Genomic DNA, 19,124 nt, shown 5'->3' on the forward strand with positions numbered 1-19,124 from the left:
TGGGCTGTACATTTCTTGTGGAGAAGGATTGTATTATTTATCCTATATGCTCAACACCAGTTTAGGGCTTGTCAAGTAATGGATGCTCAGTAAATACTTGAGGGAGGAAGGGAAGAAGGAAGTTGGACAAACTGTTGAGAGTTTGGCATTGATATGTATTTTAATATTAATATCCTTTCATCCCCATTGGTATTTTTAAAAATTAAAGATGAGAATCATGATTTTTAGATTTGTTTTTTGGTAGCCCAAATGTCCAGAACAGTGCTAACTGATGAAGATAATAAAGCAAGCCCTTGACCTCAAGGAGCTCCCAGTCTGTCGATGGTGTGCAGCTTCGAATGGGAAGTGGGCGGCAGTGGTGTGAGGGAGTTATCACTCCATTTCTCCCTAGGAAAGGAGTCTCTGAAGGAAGTGGAAGGACAAAAAGCAAAAGAATGAGAATAAAAGTGACAGTGATAAAGTAGGAACTTGATGGGATGAAAATACAGGGACATGAAAGAGAATGACAGTTGAAAAGGAGAAGCACAAAGTTAAGAGTCTTTAGTATCATTTTAATAATAATTCATAATGGTTAAACAAAGACCTATGTGCCAGGCACTGTTCTCAAACACCTCGTGTGTATTATTTCATTTAAATTTCATGAGAGGTGTATGAAGTAAGTGTTGTTATTTTCACTATTTGACAGATGAAGAACCTGAAACTTCACATCAAGCAACTTGTAAGTGGTAGTGCGTAGACTTTAAATCAGGCAGACTGACACTAGAGTTCACATTCATAACCACTCCTTAAATGGCCTACTCTTGACATCTAGAGTCAGGATGGACCTGTGTTACAGGAAGGAGAGGTTGTTATATTTAACAAAAGTGTTCAATTTTTCTTTTTCAGTTGGCTATTCAGTTGTTGCTATCAATCATATCGTTGACTTTAAGGAAAAGAAACAGGTAAAGTAATATTTCTGAAGTTAATAAGTTCATAAATAAGTATTTGTAATTCTGTTTATATTGGTAATTTGGAAGCTACAGATTAGAGTATTTCTTAAATGCACTCCTTTGTGCACTATTCCTTTTCTATTTTTATATGTTAACAGTTGAACTGATACATATTTATATAAACAATGAAGATTTTTGTGAGATACTATGATATAGTGTTCAGGATTCCTAAAGTTGATTTGAAATTAAGTTACTTTCACTGTTCAAAAAGTGTTATTGGCTGGACTGTACTCAAAATATTTAGTCCTTTTTATTTTATTGTCATGGACTTATTAACTAATTTCTCTCTTAGACACTACTAGTAAGTATGTATATTTCTCTTCAGGCCAACAACTGTATCCTGTAGATTATTTCAGTCTAAAAATTAGTTTTCATTCTTCCTATTCACTGATGTTTACAGTTGCTTCTCTGTTTAGCTTTCTTTTTAAAAATAATTTTAAAAAGTCTTTTTGAATACCAGAAATCACCTTGCTTTCTTTTAAAAATAAATGCGTATTTTTTTCTGAGAACCCCTCATAATTTTTCCATTATGCCTTGTGCTATTGATGTATTCAATGTGCGGTAACTATTTATCATTTGTTGTAGGAAATTGAAAAACCAATAGCTGTTTCTGAACTCTTCACAACTTTGCCGATTGTACAGGTAGGTGTTTTGTTGCTTAAGAAGCATAGTATCTATTTATTCAGTTAAAAGATACCTAATTATGTGTGTATTCTCTAACTTGAGCTGCACCATACTCTGAGTACCAGTCTTACATTTTCCTCAAGGCTCAGCTCTTCAGGAAACATTCTTTTACTATCAGTTCAATACTGCTTTGATGATCTTCTTTCCTGAAGTCCTACAACTTTAAAATTATCTCATTATGTAGTTTAAGATACATACATCCCTTTCTGTGTCTGTATTGTAAATTCATAGAGAACAAGGACTGGATTTTACTGATCTTCACTATCCCTTATAGCCAGTACCTTTTAATGAGTACTTTCCACTGGTAAACAGGAAAATCAGTCGTTGTCTTTTGTACTTTTTAACATCATGTTTTTTTTTAAATAGGGAAAATCAAGACCAATTAAAATTTTAACTAGATTGACAATTATTGTCTCGGATCCATCTCACTGCAATGTTTTGGTAAGTTAATTAATTTTCTTCTCTCCTTTTGGCCTTGTAAGTTGTATTGATTAATGTTGAACAATGTTGCACTTTGTCTTCCCCCTTTTACATTTTCCCTCGCCCCCCCCAAACCATGACACCTGCCTGCTCTCCTTGTCCTCAGAATTCACACAGTGTAATATATCTGTTCTGTTTACTCATGGCACATATGTAGTGATACCACAATTAAAGAATCCCTTGGCAACTGTTATTCTGAACTCATGGGCACCAGACTTGAGGTGGGTGCTGGGGGGTATTGCCATAAATAATATGAGCACAATCCTTGAACTTATAAAGCTTAGAGTTTACTTGGCAAGACAAGCACTGAACAAATAATAATTACAAAGGTAAGGAATGTTCCAAGGTAAGGAAGTGGTAAATAAAGGATGCTCCGGGAGTATGTAACCTGAGTAGGTTGATATTCAAGCTGGGAGACGGAAGAGTCAGTAAATGTTATATAGGTGACAAGCAGGGAGCTGGTGTTCCCAGATAGGATGGATTATGCATAGGTCCTGAAGCTGAGGAAAACATGGTGTTTTCTGGGAAGTGAAACCAAACAATAGGGCTAAGCCTAGCGAACCGGTTACATGGGATGAGGTTAGAGATATAAACTTGGGTGGGGATTCCAAGAGCAGTTGGAAGCCCTTGAAGGTTTTAACTAAGGGAGTGAAATTATGAGGTTTGAGTTACAGATAATGGATTAGAGAGAGGTAAGGAGGGGACTTAAGAGGCATCCAGGAGGGAGAATTGAAAGGATTTGTTGGTTAATTGGATGTAGGATGATTACTCCCTAGGCCTGAGGGAGTGGCCTGAGCAACCAGGTGGGTAATGGTACCATTTCCTGAGATGGACCATACGAACAAGCAGGTTTGGGGGCATCCTGATGAGTTACTGTGAGAGTTTCAAAAGAGTCTGTCAAAAAAGATGTGCACGGTGGCTCACGCCCATAATCCCAACATTTTGGGAGGCCTAGGTGGGCAGATCACTTGAGGTCGGGAGTTAAAGACCAGCCTGGCGAACGTGGTGAAACCCCATCTCTACTAAAAATCCAAAAATTAGCAGGGCATGGTGGTGGGCACCTGTAATCCCAGCTACTCCAGAGTCTGAGGCAGGAGAATCGCTTGAGCCAGAGAGGCAGAGGTTGCAGTGAGATCACACCAGTGCACTCTAACCTGGGCAACAGCGCCAGACTTCATTTCAAAAAAAAAAAAAAAAAGATGTGGCCTTTAGAAGAGTGATCCCAATTAAAGATGGTGCTTTGGAAGTGTTCACCTGCAGTGAGTAATTGAAATCATGGGAATGGATGAGACTTCCTGGCCAGCGTGCATTGTGTTAAGAAGTTTAGTACAGAATCCTAAGGAACTTCACTATTTAATGGTATAAAAGAGGATGAGCTAGAATTGGAGACTGAGAAGGGACTACCCTAGAAGTAGAAAGACAACAAGCAAAGGGAAAACAGAAAAGAAGGAATGAAAGGTCAGCAGGGTCAGTATACCTGTGTAGTCAAGCAGAAAGGCAAAAAAAAAAGTCTGTCAGATTTATTGATATGACAGTCCTTGGCTGCCTTAGCAAAAAACATTTCAATGGATATGATAGAGATGTGAGAAAATGCAGACTCTGCTGCTGACTTTGCTTAAGAAATTTGACTCCATAGGAGAATGGGAGGCATAGGGTGGTTGGTGGATAAGAATCTGCTACATAAAGAGATTTTGTTTCTTAAATGAGAGAGGTTTAGGTATGCCTGCTATCAGGGGAGAGAGAAAGTGAGATTCCCTGAGAAGGTGAACTGTTTTATCTTTAGCTGGGATAGACATCTCCATCATAGAATAAAAGTAATTAAGGAAAGACCCCCTTTATAACAGCTACTGTTGCTAAAGAAATTGTGAAAAACCAACTTTTGGTGTCTTATACACCTGCAAGGCAGCATTCTGGTTCCTTAGGCCCAGGTAGACATAAATGGAGCTGACTTTTGATAGATGTAAAGACTTTCATTTACTCTTGTTACCATGAACATCTTGGTTCATGTTCCTTTTTGTATCCTTCACAAGTGGGAGTGGGCAGGTGAAGGAGAGCAAATCCCAGATCCTGGCTATTTCTGAGACCTGGACCCTGCCCTATCTCAGCACAGGTCTGCCTAGCAGGCCCTCTTACCTGCTCAAGCACAGCACCTGCTGCTTCTCTTATACCCTCCTAACTTTTATTATACTTTTTACAAAATAAGAGATTGCAAAATTTTAGAAGATGCCAACAAGCAGAGAAGAAATATGACACTTTATTCCCTAATTCAGAGATTATATGTTTGTGTAGAAATATATATTTTTTCTAGTCTTTTCATATACAGACTCACACAATTTAGGTTTGAAATGAAATTTTCTTTCTTCTCCTTTTTTTTTTTTTTTTTTTTTTGAGACGGGGTCTCACTTTGTTGTCCAGGCTTGAGTGCAGTGGCATGAATGTGGCTCACTGCAGCCTTAACCTATGGGACTCAAGTGACCCTTCTGCCTCAGGCCCCCCAAGTATCTAGGACATAAGTGCCTACCACCACACCCAGCTAATTTTGTAATTTTTTTGTAGTGATGGGTTCTCACAATGTTTCCCAGGCTAGTCTCAAACTCCTGGGCTCAAGCAGTCCTCCCACGTCGGCCTCCCAAAGTGCTGGGTTTACAGGCATAAGCCATCATGCCTAGCCTAATTTGATTTTTACATCTCAAACACAATGTTTGGTACGTGGTTAAAGTATAACCAATGTAGGAAGGAAGGAGGAGAATGATTAGTGAGATGGATATATGTATCTAAATTCTCATGTGCTTAGGTCTTTTCTGCCAACATACACAGCAAAGCAGAAATGTCAGTAGTATATTAGAAGTGTTCCATGATTGAAATATAAGTGTGAGTCAGTCACTAGACAGAATTTCATGTGTACAGATTTTGTTATTGTATGATAACATTCTTTTTGTATTCCTAGAGAGCAACTTCTTCAAGGGCCCGGCTCTATGATGTTGTTGCAGTTTTTCCAAAGACAGAAAAGCTTTTTCATGTGAGTAACGGATAAGTAAAAGAAAGTAGTATTTATGTGTTATGTAAGAAGTCTGATGTTCTGCTTTTGTAGATGACCTGTTTTGACTCATCTGGAAACTTTTAGGATTTGTTATTTATACTTGGAGTTTCTAGAACCCCATAAGGGTATATATAACTGGCATTTGTGTTTTTTGTTTTGTTTTGTTTTATTCATCCTGCTATCATTTGATGGGCTCAGTTTGAAAAAGCCCGTTTTCTTCTGTTTCTTTATCTGCTTCATTCATTCAAAACTTCTCTTAGGTAAGTGTTTCTAAAATCACTTGTTTCTGCCCTTCTTACCATTTGCTGCTCCTTGGGAGGGAAAGGAGCAAGGTTCTATTATGTAGCATAAAAGTTTCCACCTCTGTTTCAGATTCCTCCTTTGCATGCTCTGAGGTATAGCCCATATGCCAGCATGATTGTCTCAGCTTTTAGTCTTTCAGAAATTCTTCAAAATCAGCCATTTGCTAGTATAATCCCTCTTCTCATCTTGAGAGCCTTTATGAATTGAATTTCTTTTGTACTTTTAAAATTGCCATTTCATTGCCTTTGTAGAAGGGAAAGGAGCTTACCATGTATGCTTGTTTGTCACCTTGAGACAGAACACCCTGGGCATTTTAAATGATTACAGTAGGGAAAAAACATCAACTGTAATGCATTTTACTGTGTAAAATGAGGTATAGCTACTTTTAGAAAGTTCGAAAGTTGCCTTTATCTGGGTTCACAAAAGTGTCCATCTGCCAAAAGTATAAAATGAGGTATAGCTACTTTTAGAAACTTCTGAAAGTTGCCTTTTTCTAGGTTCACTAAAGTGTCCATTGCCGAAAATATAACCACCAAAGGTACTACTCTTTGATTTTTTTTTTTAAAGACTAATCAAGTGCCCTATTAAGAAGAGGGGAAAGAGTAGAACAGGGAATTCAATTTGTAACTGACTGTGAATAGTCAAGATAACTGACTGTGAACAGTCAATTAAGATAACTGACTACCTTCAGACCAGCCTGGTCTTTGAGATTTTAATGTTACTTCAGGTTTGGTTTTTTTTTAAGCAAAATTCGTTCTAAAATTGCAGAAAGATGTTTTTGCTAGATGTATCCAGTAGATGGAGCTATTAACTAAGGATGCTAATGTGTGTGGTAAACATTAATAGTTTTCAAGACATACTATCAGTTCTTAATTATTTATATTAACAGAGGGAAACAGCACAAATTATTTGTGAGTGCCTACTCTTTTTTTTGTTGTTGTTGTTACTTCCTTTAAAAAATGCAACTGTAGCCCGGGCACAGTGGCTCATGCCTGTGATCCTAGCACTTTAGGAGGCCAAGGTGGGTGGATCACTTGAGGTCAGGAGTTCAAGACCAGCCTGGCCAATATGGTGAAACCCCGTCTCTACTAAAAATACAAAAATTATCCAGGCATGGTGGCACGTGCTTGTAATCCCAGTTACTTGGGAGACTGAAGAACAAGAATTGCTTGAACCCAGGAGGCAGAGGTTGCACTGAGCTGAGACTGCGCTGCTGCACTCCAGCCTGGGCAACAGAGTAAGACTCTGTCTCAAAAAAAATTTTTTTAATGCAATTATAGATGTTCTCAAGAATTTTGTTTTAGTTAAAGGGGTAAGTAGAAGCAAGTGGTTTTTAGTCATAAAATACACCTGTAGAACTTTTTAAAATCAGGCACATTAGTCTTCACCACTGGAGACTCTGGTCCAATAGATTTGAGGTTGATTCTGGGTATTTGTTTTTTCATGTTCTGTAAGAAAGTATAATTCAGTGCTGAAACCACTAGTGTTTAATATAAGGCAGACCATGGTCATTTCCAAATTTGTTAAACAACCAGCAGCAACTTAGTTTTGTTATTAAATAATGGCAACTCAGTTGTGATTTGGAATAAAAGTTGCTGATGTACCAAGCATTTTGTTGTCCATTTGATTTCTGGATTAATTTTGAAGATCGTGCAACTTACATTTCCATATCCCTTTACTGATGATTAGAGAAGCAAAAGAAGGTACACATTTGTAAAAACCTTTCAAAAGCTTTTACATATTTATTTCCTTTAACTTCTACAACAGTCCTGTAGGATAATTGGGACAGATATTTATTACTATCGCCATTTTATAGAGGAGAAAACTGAGACTCAGACTGAGTGATTTGCTCTAAATCTCCCAGCAAGTATGTTCTAAAGATAGGACTTTGGGTTTTAGACCATATTGTAATTTCATATAATAGTTTTATTTGTTTATCTTACTGTTTTTCTCAGACTTAAAGTTTGAATTTGCTGAACACATGCTTGATGATAGTAGATGGGCCTGTCAAAAATACTTTGGAAGATGGAAGAAAGCACAAAGTATTGACTTTACACATATACTCAAAAAGTTATATGACAATGCAGTTTTAAAAATTGGAACATCGTCCTCTTCCCTATCCGAATATTACCCATTCCTTAAGATTAAATTGAAATTAGAGTTCTCCCTGTTTTCTATAGGAAATCAATTTTAGCAGACATCTCTTTTAAAGCTTTTGTAAGTATATTGTGGTTTGGAATCAGGTCAAATGCCAGCAGTTTGTTTCTTAAGTTACATTCTATAAGTCATTTTATTTGTTTTGTTTGTAAGTTGATTATCTAGAATTCTAACAGCTATCTATCTCTATAGGTATGGTATTCTAAAACTAAGTTAGGTCTCCAAGATGAGTCATCAAGCATACACACACACAGACACACATTTATGTCAATAGTATAAAATCTAATCACATTAAATAGCATCATTTCCATAGGACATAACATAGCATTATATTTTCTACTCAGAGTATCTGGAAGATTTCTCACAGAAACTCCCTCCCCATAACTACTTAAGGAGATAAGGCAGAGGTTAAAGATTTTGAGGGTGTCCATTGGTTAGGGCTCCTTGGAATGTGGGACAGTTGTGGAATATGACACAGAGAGTTACATAGAAGCTTCAGGAGCATCTGGACCTATTATTCCCATTTAGGATTTAAAGCAGCTGAGCAGGTTGAGGAGAATTCAGGTTATTTAGTCCAGTGGTCTCTAACCTGCTTTGATTGTGCACCCTATCAGTTTAAAAATTTTTTGAGCCTGCTTCCAAATATATATATGTTTTTTATAAATTATTTGCATCTCTCATTGTACTGGTGTGCCTTACAAAAACTACATAAACATAAAACAAATCTTAAAATAGTGAATTAAAAATTTAGTAAATGGGCCAGGCGTGGTGGCTCGCACCTGTAATCCCACCACTTTGGGAGGCCGAGGCAGGCAGATCATCAGGTCGGGAGATTGAGGCCATCCTGGCTAACACGGTGAAACCCCGTCTCCACTAAAAATACAAAAAATTAGCCAGGCATGGTGGCGGGCGCCTGTAGTCCCAGCTACTCAGGAGGCTGAGACAGGAGAACGATGTGAACCCGGGAGGCGAAGCTTGCAGTGAGCCGAGACTGCGCCACTGCACTCCAACCTGGGCGACAGAGCGAGACTCTGTCTCAAAAAAAAAAAAAAAAGTAAATGGAGGCTGGATCCAGTGCCTTGTGCCTGTAATCCCAGCACTTTGGGAGGCTGAGGCAGGATGACCACTTAGACCAGGAGTTCGAGACCAGCCTGGGCAACATAGTGAGACCCTGTCTCTATTTTTAAAAAATAAAAGTAAATGGAAATAAAAGTTTTATTTTCTTCCTGCTCCTGAAATTCATGCCTTTCCTTTGCAGAGCACTGTTGTAGAGTATCTTGAGGAAGGGAGTGTCCTGGTGTTTCTTGGAGTATGGTCTGGCTCCACTGGCTTTAGAATTACCTGGGATATGTATTAAAATGCAGATCATTAGGCCATACTTAATGAATCAGTGGAGGTAGGGCATGGTTGTCTCCTTCTTTATACATTCTTTAGGGAAGTTTTATACACACTAAAGTTGAGCACCACTGTTAATGGGCATCTCTCTTTTTCCTTGGTAAGCCTGATTGTCTCTTCACAATTTATCAACCTGGTATCTTTGAAAGGGATTCAGGGAGGAATATGAACCCCTGCAGTCCTATTCCTTTTGTGTCATAGAGGCAAAGATGTGTATATACGTGTGCATGTTTATGGGAATACGTTTTCTTTAAATTGTCATGGGAGTCACTGGCCAAAAAAAAAAAATGGTTTGGACAACTGATGTAAATTCATATGTAACCTACCAGTTTTCAGAGAAAACCATGATAAGATTCTTAACCCCAAGGCTCTATTGGGCATAATGTAATCTTTTAAAATGATATAGAAAGCATTTCATTGTAGTGTGAACATTAACTCTTATTTTGTGGTTATCTAAAAGTATCAATTAGACATTTTGGTTAATAGAAAACTAAATAACAAAATAATTCAGTTTGGGGCATTCTAAGGTTGAAGTGTCAGAGGGAGCCATGTAGAGCTGTCCCTTGTAATTAAAAGTTTATGTTAGTTCATGTATTTGCACATACTTAAACCAACATAGAGCCATTGTTTAATTGGCCACTCTTATATAGGAGAAGGGAAGAAAGGAACAATATGTATGAAAAAAGTATGTATGAAGCTAAACCTAATTTAGCTTCATTCTGGGGAGAGTGTTTAACAGGCTTTTAAAGAATTAATCAGCTTTTTAAACTGAAGAAATAATTTATATTCATGATGACTAATTTAAACATTACAAAGGTACTGAAAAGTACGCCTTACTTCCACCTAAAACTCCCTCCCCATTTTTTCCAGAAGCAACCACTCGTAATAGTTTTTGTGTATCTTTTTAGAAATATTATTTACCTCATCTTTTTTTCCTTTGTTCTCCCCCTTTCTCCTTTCCTCTTTCCTTCCTACCTAACACCATGCTTCTTTTACCTTACAGTTTCTTAGAGGTTGTTCCATAATATCCATTAGAGATGTACATCATTTCCTTTAACGAGTTGGCATATTCTGTCATATAAAGGGATCATAATTTATTTAAGTAAAATTGAGGGATATTTAATTGTGTCTAGTCTTTCATGATTGGTATTGCAATGACTGTCATTGTACTAATGTCCCCTGAGCCTTTGTAGGGTATATAGCTACATAATATATTTCTAGTCTCTACACTTATAGAGACTTCTCTATAGGAGACTTCACTTATACCTACTATATACCTATAAGTAGAATTGCTGGTGTGCGCATTTAAAATTTTGGTAGCCATTGCTAAAATGTTTTTCAAGACCTTATACTGATTTAAAGACCTTGTGAGTGCCTGTTTATTCATTCTCATGTCAGCAAGGGTAGTACTAAACTTTTTTATCTTTGCCAGTATGATAGATAAAAAATGGTGAACAGAACTGAATTTGTTTCAGCTATCATTCAGAGCTTTCCTTCATCCACTCTTATTAAATTTTCAATGACTTTTATGAGTTGGACAGCTGTGGCAGTTGGGATGGGGCAGATTCTTTATGAGCCAATTATTTCTACCAAAACAATATTGCTTCCCAGGCTTGCTAAGTTACTATGACTGTTTTAAAGCTAGTCAGCCTCTGATCTCTGCTTGCTTCCTAAAGCCCTGGGGTTGGAGTAGGAGTGACTGAAGTGGGGATTCTGAAGAAAAAGGGCAAGGTACGGTATTCCTGTCATTGCTGAAGGTTGACACCAATCCTACAGGTCATTATTGCTCCCTCTTCTCTGCTCTTCCTTACTCTGCCCTTTCCCCTGGTACGTGCCACTGATGTTGTTTTGTCAGCATAGCCATCCTGGAAGTTTGAATTTGTCTGTCAAGCCTGTACACACTAGCATTGTCAGTAAGCTTTATTTTTAATGTAATGTATAACAGCCAAATATTTTATCACTATAAATCAAATAATGGCAGAATCAGAGCCAGGTGTATTTCTTCTAGCAGTGTCTTCTGGCTTGCCCTCTACGCTAGTAACCTTTTCCCAGCTTTATTTTTCTTCCCTGATTTTCCATTTATCCTGATTTTCTTATCTGTTTATTTTATCTTGTATGTGGTTTTTATAAGCAGTTTCCAATCTCTTTGAGAAGAAAATGCAGAGTATTACTCAACAAGTCATAGCAAAAATTAAAACAACGGAAAGGGAAATTAAAAGTTGAGAAAATGCATTCATTATCATTTGACTTGTAATAGCTCTGCTTTAACTATTTATGTAGATTCCTTCTATTAGTTTTTGAACAAATGTCATGAGGTGCTGTGTTCATACTTCTTCAGCTGCTCATTAGACTTGATAGGAGCCACAGCTCTGGGACAATTCTTGGCACAGAGTTGTTCAATAAATAGTTTGTGGGATAAATGGACCATGCATACATTCCATTTGGCTTATTTTTTCCTTGGATTTAGAATAGTCAGTTTCTTCTTTCTGGAACAGTCTGAAGTAATCTTCCAGAAACTGAGCCTCACTCCACAAACCATCCTTACGTAGCAGACCATATGAGTTAGAGAGTCTCTAGGCTCCATCTTTTGAGAAAGTCTATGGACATAATCCGCTTTTGCTGGATTACAGTTAAACCATTTAAACCCAACCTAAAAGAGTAGCAAAACAGTTGACTTTGTAAAAGGTCAAATGTATTTCAACACAGAACCATCAAAACACCTATGGAGTGAACCATACTTATATTTCATTATATCGAGTTTGACCCTATCTCCCGTTCTTACTTGTGCCAGTTTTCCTTTTGGCCTTACCTATTTTTTTCTTCTTTACAGATTGCTTGTACACATTTAGATGTGGATTTAGTCTGCATAACTGTAACAGAGAAACTACCATTTTACTTCAAAAGACCTCCTATTAATGTGGTAAGTGTTATACTTTCCATTCTGTATTTGAATCTTAGAAACTTACATTAGCAAATTGGAAACACAAGAAACCAGTATTCTTAGAAGGAAAAACAAAGGCTAGGGAATAGGAGGCAGTTTTAGAAAAGAGAATTTTAGTTTTGAAAGCTGAACAAAGGGAGAAAGAAAGTTTAAAATTAAAAATATCCAGTTAATTATTAAGATGTTTTTAAAAGGCTGTAGAACCCAAAATTTATGAAGGATATTTCTTGAGAGGGTAGCTAATAATCATGGGTACTTATAACTTGAACATTGAGTATTAAGGGAACAGAGCAGTCAAAAAAGAAGGGGAAGGGAAAAAGTAAAAAGCAGAGGATCCTTGAGGCACCAGCAAGCTAAAGAGAGTGAAGAGGGAACAGAGCATGGCATCACATAGACGTGGTCTATGCAAAATTAAAATGTGTGTTGAAGCATGCTTATTCACAAAGAGCCTAGAGTCATATTAACCTAATAGGATGGCCATGTGTTCAGAGAACTTTTTTGTTTCTCCCTCTGCTATAGAATTTTTCTCATTCCTCTTCTACATAGTTTTCTCTTGTTTTCCCATACCCTTCATCTTCCATCTGCCATGCCTTCTTCTAAGTCTTAATTTCCTCCCATTTCCATCATAAGGTACTATTATTTCACACCAGTAACTATTTTAGTAGCATAAGGTCAGCACAGCTGTTAACTATTTGCTTTGCCAATCAGATCCTAGGAAGAGTTGAGATGCTATTTTAGAATAGTGGCTTCCAAAACCCTACTTAGTCTCCTGTTCTCAAAAACTGGTATCCAGGGAGAAAAAAAGAGTTTAGCAAATACAGTCCAAATTACGTATCCAATCCTATCAGAGTCAGAAGATTAATTTTTGTAAGAAGTTTTTCAAAGCAGGATAATTCCCCTGCTCTTTTGCCTCTGTAGAATCGTAACTTTCTCAATTTTAATTCTCTTTGGTGCTAAGGCATTGGCTTGAGAATCGGGGGAGACAATAGGAAGAGAAAATGGAAAATTGGTATGGGAAAATTCAATGTGGCAAAAATAATAATTTATTATTTATATATATAATTTATATGTATAAATTTTATATATAATTTATTATAATAAATTATTATTTTTATTATTATTAGAGACAGGGTCTTACTCTGTTGCCCAGGCTAGAGTGCAGTGGCATGATCATAGCTCACTGCAGCCTCAACCTCCTGGGGTCAAGTGATCCTCCTACCTCAGCCTCCTGAGTAATTGGGACTACAGGTGCATGCCACCACACCTGGCTAACTTTTTTATGTTTTGTAAAGTTGGGGTCTCACCGTGTTTCCCAGGCTGGTCTTGAACTCCTGGGCTCAAGCGACCCTCCCACCTCAGCCTCCCAAAGTGCTGAGCTTACAGGCGTGAGCCACCACGCCTTACCCACCCAATGTGGAAAAATTTAAGTTAGCTTATGTTCTACCCCTAAAAATATGCTACTCAAACTAAAAATACGTAATCATATATTTCAAGGGACAAACATGAAAGCTCTTGTTGGGTAAATTTTTTTTTGATACAGGGTCTTGCTCTGTCACCCGGGCTAGAGTACAGTGACACAATCTTGGCTCACTGCAACCTCCGCCTCCCGGGTTCAAGCAATTCTCCTGCCCCAGCCTCCCAAGTAGCTGGGATTACAGGTGCATGCCACCATGTCCGGCTAATTTTTGTATTTTTTTATTTTTAGTAGAGATGGGGTTTCACCATGTTGGCCAGGCTGGTCTCAAATTCCTAACCTTGTGATCTGCCCGCCTCAGCCTCCCCAAATGCTGGTATTACAGGCATGAGCCACCATGCCTGGCCTAGGGTAAATATTGACAGTACTAGTGAACATAACAATATAGGCTAAGCTCAAATCATTGGTTCCTTGTGTTGTTGCCAGTACTTATAAATAAGTAAACAGTGAAAAACCCCTGAATCACCACATTTTCGACTTGGAAATCTATGTTGTGCAGCAGCTTGTTTGTCAAATGTGGGGAAATGAAAAACTGCAAGAAGTCATTCAGCTCTTTAGTCACACAGGATTAGGAAAGTTGTGATTGGTTGTCTGTCAAGATCTCTGATGTGCCTCAGGTACCTATGATAAAAGTCACAAATTAATACAGTACTCAAGGTTATGACAATCTTGTTGGCCTCACATATTGTTTCTCTCCAGAGGTAGCAATCTCTGCCTTTAGAAGTTTGCCTAACCTTTTTACCAGCCTCAAACTGCCAATACAGTTTCTATGGAAGTAGCACCCCCAGAGTTGGGCAATATAGCCACTCAGCAAATTGCTAGTGAACTTACAACTTTTTCACCTTTGTCTTCACCTTAATGAACTAGGAAGGTCATTTTCTAGACGGCTTTGCCTGAATAAGCCCACATACGATACTGTGACCTTGGTTGGGAGGAGCTAGCATGTGATGCTAAGCCAAGTCCATGGATTGGACAGCAGTGCACAGCACATAATTCCTCATGTCTCACGACAATGGTAAGATTCCCAGTGGCTACGTCGGTGAGAGCTTTTAATTGGGGTTCTTAGGAACTTGTATTATTGTTTAAACCAGAGTGTGAGCTTCTAGAGAGCACTGGCTGTGTCATGGTCCTTTTTTAAGTACTCCACTGTCTTGCCCATAATGAGTCCTCCTTATAGTTTGTTGAGTGAATAAGTACGTGTTGAGCTTAGCATCTCAGGATACAGCATAGGGGATGTGGCCAAATTCTCATTGTTGGTCGCTAGCTGGATGTCCGGATTCAGCAGGAAGTATATGCAGTGAGGGAAATGGGGCAGCAGGGCAACATGAGGAGGACAGTGGCATTCAAGACAGTGACACCAGGACACCCCACCCCCGATTCCATTGGAAAGTTCAGGAAAGCTACTTTTGTTTGATGGGCATTTTTGGCTTAATTCCTACATTTTTCAATTTAAGAATTCTGAAAAGTAAAAAATTTTGTCAAGTTAGAGGGATACGCAGTTTAACACAGTGTCTGCTTTAAAAAAAATCTGGTGTGAACATTTTACATATGTTGTTTAATAAAAACTAGATGATGGAGTGGAAAGAAAGGCTGCACAAGATTATTTTTAGTCTTCATCTAGTAGAGGAGTAGGCTGCACTGTGAATTGGTCAAGAAGCAGAAGTGTCCCTGTTAATTTATTCACCTATTTTTTATTAAAGAGAGAAAGTTGGAAACATACAGGGTCCAGCTTGTTGGATAATAGTTGTGGTATAGGTATGTGTGTATTATTTATAACATAATATCCAGTCTGGCTGTGGAGCTATTTGTCTACACAAAGGGTGGAAATGTATACATTGTGAGAGCACAGAACATGTGGTAAGTAGGTGTGGATAATAGTTCAGTCTTCAGTCTTGGTCCTTGCATGTTCCCTTGGCTTTGAGGATAAACCTGTTTTTGGCCTTGAGAAGTTCATAGATTGGCTTTAAAAGGATCACTTTATAAGGATTACTTTTTTTGTTTTTTTTTTTTTTTGGTGACGGAGTCTTGCTCTGTCACCCAGGATGGAGTGCAGTAGTGTGATCTCGGCTCACTACAGCCTCCACCTCCTCAGTTCAAGCGATTCTCCTGTCTCAGCCTCCCAAGTATCTGGGATTGCAGACGTCTGCCACCATACCTGACTAATTTTTTTGTATTTTTAGTAAAGATGGGGTTTCATCATATTGGCCAGGCTGGTTCTGAACTTCTGACCTCAAGTGATCCACCTGCCTTGGCCAGGGTTACTTTAAATTAAGCACAGATCTTAATTTTGTTACAATTTGGGCCCTTTTCTTTGGTTGTGGTGAAAAGCAGTATTAAGAAAGGTAAGTCGTTCATATTTTACCAATAGGCCAGACGCCATGTGAGGATCTTCAGCTTGGAAGGTTGGGATTGTGAAGGAGGGCCCAGGAGCTCTAGAGCATACCAGACACTCCATTTGTGTACTTTGCAGCTCTTCTCCCTTTTGTCATCTTCACTGCATGCTTAGGGCACCATGATTTCAATTATGCAATTTCCTCTAAAATCTCCCACAAACCTCTTCTGGAGTCTAAGTAACTTGTCATTGCAACTCTATCATGTGATAGATGTGTTTCTAAAAAATTGGATTCCACTCCTCTTCTTGGATAATCACATGACTTCAGATTATTTAGCATTTTATGACGAGCAGTTTGATACCTGCTGTGGCCCAGCAGCTTTGGGATGGGGTAGATATTAATTATCTCCATATGCAGGTAATACAGTCTTTCTCAGGTAGTTCATGGTTCACACAGTTAAATGACTCTCTCAAGGAGTTGACTAGGGATTTGTACTCAAGCTTTGATTCCAAATCTGTCATTTCCTACTGGGAAATGCTATTTAAAGTTACTTTACAGCAGTACTCTTTGTTAAGCAGAGTAATTTCATATTTTAAAACATGAGCTTTATGAATTCAGGTTGTGAGAAGGAGGATGTTCTTAAAGCCGCACGTATCTCTTTACTTTCCCTTTGATTTTTTTACAATGTTATTTCCATTTCAATGTTATTGTCATTTAACAGTGACTTCAAGCTTATTGAGTTATTTTAAGGGATCTTATATGTTTTACACTCTGATGTTTTCCCCTCAGCCCTTCCTTTAACCCTAATCCATTTCTGTCTTTGTGGTCCAATTATTCCCCACTGAGAGATGTTTAGTAAGTAATATCTAAAGCAGTGAAGTAGTTCCATGAATCGTGCTATAAATACTTGATTTGGATGTGAGTGTTCTGTAAACTTTGTTTTATCACACATGAATCTAATGTGTTAAGTACTGTGTCCATTCAGTGCCAGTGTTAAAAATTTCTGTGGCAAAAACAACAACAACAACAGCAAACAACTCCAGAAACAAAGTTAAAAGACAGATGACAAACTGACGAAAAATTTTCACTCATGTCATAGACAAAAAGCTTACTTCCTTAACACAGAAAGACCAAAGAGTGCTTAGAAATTAATAAGTTAAAAAAAAAGATGAACAATACAAAAAAATGGATTAAGAATATGAAAAAGGCATTTCACAGTAAAGGAAATGCAAACAGGCCTTAGACATATGAAAAGATGATTAAATTTATCATAGTAAGAGATTTCACATTAAAATCACCTGTGTGATTAGAGATACACTCTGTTGTAAGGCTGCAGGAAAGCAGTCATTCTCATACTTTGCTTGTAACAGTGTAAATTGGAACAATCCCTACGTGGAGGGTGTGTAATTTGGCAACAACTCTTCAAATTACAAATACATTTGCTGATTTAAACAACAGTTTTAAACTGTATGATCTCACAGTTCTGAAGCCTGGAAGTCTGAAATCAAGGTGTCAGCATGGACTTGTTCCCTCTGAAATCTGTAGGACCGCCTTCTTTGCCTCTTTTTAGCTTTTGGTGATTTTCTGGCAATCTTTGGTAATCCTGGGCTTGCAGCTACATAACTCCAATCTCTGCCTTTGTCTTCAGTGTGTTCTCCCTGTTTGTCTCTGTGTCTTCACATGGCCATCATCTTACAAGAACACCAGTCATATTGGGTTAGGGGCCTACCCTATTCCATTCTGACTTCATCTTAACTCATTACATCTACAGTGACCCTATTTCCAAATATAAGATTACATTCTGAGGTACTGAGGTTTAGGGCTTCAACATATCTTTTGTGGATGAGGACATGATTCAACCCATTATGACTAGCAATCCCACTTTAGTGTTATTCTACAGATACACTGAAACCACCCAAAGGCTATCAGTAGAGATTTGATTAAATACATGATATACCTCTACAATATAATACTGTGCAACTGTAAAACAGAGAAAGTTATGAGCTGACTTGGAAAAGCTTTCATGTCAGGACAAGAATGTAGCAGACTACCTTTTGTATAAGAAAGAAAAATAGTATCCATATTTGCTTATAGTTGTATGAAGAAACTCTGGAAGAAGACACAAGAAATTAATAAAAGTGATTATTGGAGGAAGGGATAGGGCAGATAGGATCGGAGATGCAAGTAGTACTTTTTATTGTTTTCTTATGTTGCTTTGTGAGTCATGTGGACAGATTACCTATCTTAAACACTGAAAGGGTGTCATTCATTTGAATGAATAAAGAACTAATTTTTATGACATTAACAGGGAATCAGTATATTGTCTCAGTAATCAGCTCCTTATTTTCTTCTGTCTTTCTCTAAGGCTTTTCTTAATACTTGGAATTTTAGTGCCAGTGTGTCTTGATTCAACTGTCACACACCTGTCCTTAGTAGCATCTTTATAACCATTATTTCTCATTAGTAAAAAAATCTGATCACCCATCCATGCCAGAACCTTTGGTCAGACATGAGAACAAAAGCTAATCAGGCAGGCACTGTTAAGAGGAGGCTGTTATGAACAATCATTTGATGAGCTTTAGTCAATTTGCATTAAAATGGTCTTACAGCAAGATCCCAGGTAATGAGTCTGTATTTTATCCATCTAAAAATTTAAAATGAGATATTGTGAAAGAAATATTCACAACCTTCAATAGCGCATTATTTTTAATTTTTCTTTTTCAAGAATTCCTATAGCAGTTTTAAAGTAAACTTGATTCATGTACCAAGATGAAAATCAGAACTTTTTTCTTAAAAAATAATTATGCTGATAATATCCTTTTTTTTCTCCCCTTCCCCCTACAAAAGTTGTTTTTATTTTGATTTGGTCCCCACAAGGGTCTAGAAATTTAGATTCAGTCAATTAGGAATATTTTGAGATCTAGCCATCCGACTCTATGTATCATTCATCTCTTTCATCTGTTTCCCCTCTTCATCATCCTATTGCCTTGTATTATAGTTCCACAACTAGAAGGATAAGGAAAAGAAATACAGGTCAGCCTCTTCAGCTAATTAATAGTTTTGGTAAAATATATAGCCAAGGAGATGGCTGATAATATGGCTAAAAGGGATGTTTCTGTTTATCTGTGGCTTTTGGTTAGCCAGGTGCATCGAGGTTCCTTTGATGATGGATCGTCTATAATGAACAGCGTTATCACAGGACATCTTCTCCATAAGCTACTAGTTATTCACTCAAAATGCTGTCTCTTATACACATCTTCACTCAAAATGTAAATACACACTTTTTATGTAAAAGGCAGTCTAGCTCTCAAGAAGTGTACAAGCTTGG

The 19,124-nt window shown here is 37.7% G+C and overlaps 1 protein-coding gene across 3 annotated transcripts in view; it reads left to right on the forward strand.

Annotated features, from left to right (window-relative positions):
* The window catches only part of RPP30 (ribonuclease P/MRP 30kDa subunit), a 36,677-nt gene that overhangs the window by 1,990 nt on the left and 15,563 nt on the right, over window positions 1-19,124 (forward strand). For all 3 annotated transcript variants that reach the window (XM_011965372.1, XM_011965371.1, XM_011965373.1), the window contains exons 2-6: window positions 886-941; window positions 1,575-1,631; window positions 2,040-2,114; window positions 5,101-5,172; window positions 11,879-11,968. In XM_011965372.1, the coding sequence (XP_011820762.1) occupies window positions 886-941; window positions 1,575-1,631; window positions 2,040-2,114; window positions 5,101-5,172; window positions 11,879-11,968 (350 nt within the window). The remainder of the gene's footprint in view (window positions 1-885; window positions 942-1,574; window positions 1,632-2,039; window positions 2,115-5,100; window positions 5,173-11,878; window positions 11,969-19,124) is intronic.

Source organism: Mandrillus leucophaeus, unplaced genomic scaffold (assembly GCF_000951045.1).
Source record: "Mandrillus leucophaeus isolate KB7577 unplaced genomic scaffold, Mleu.le_1.0 Scaffold721, whole genome shotgun sequence".
Classification (NCBI taxonomy): domain Eukaryota; kingdom Metazoa; phylum Chordata; class Mammalia; order Primates; family Cercopithecidae; genus Mandrillus; species Mandrillus leucophaeus.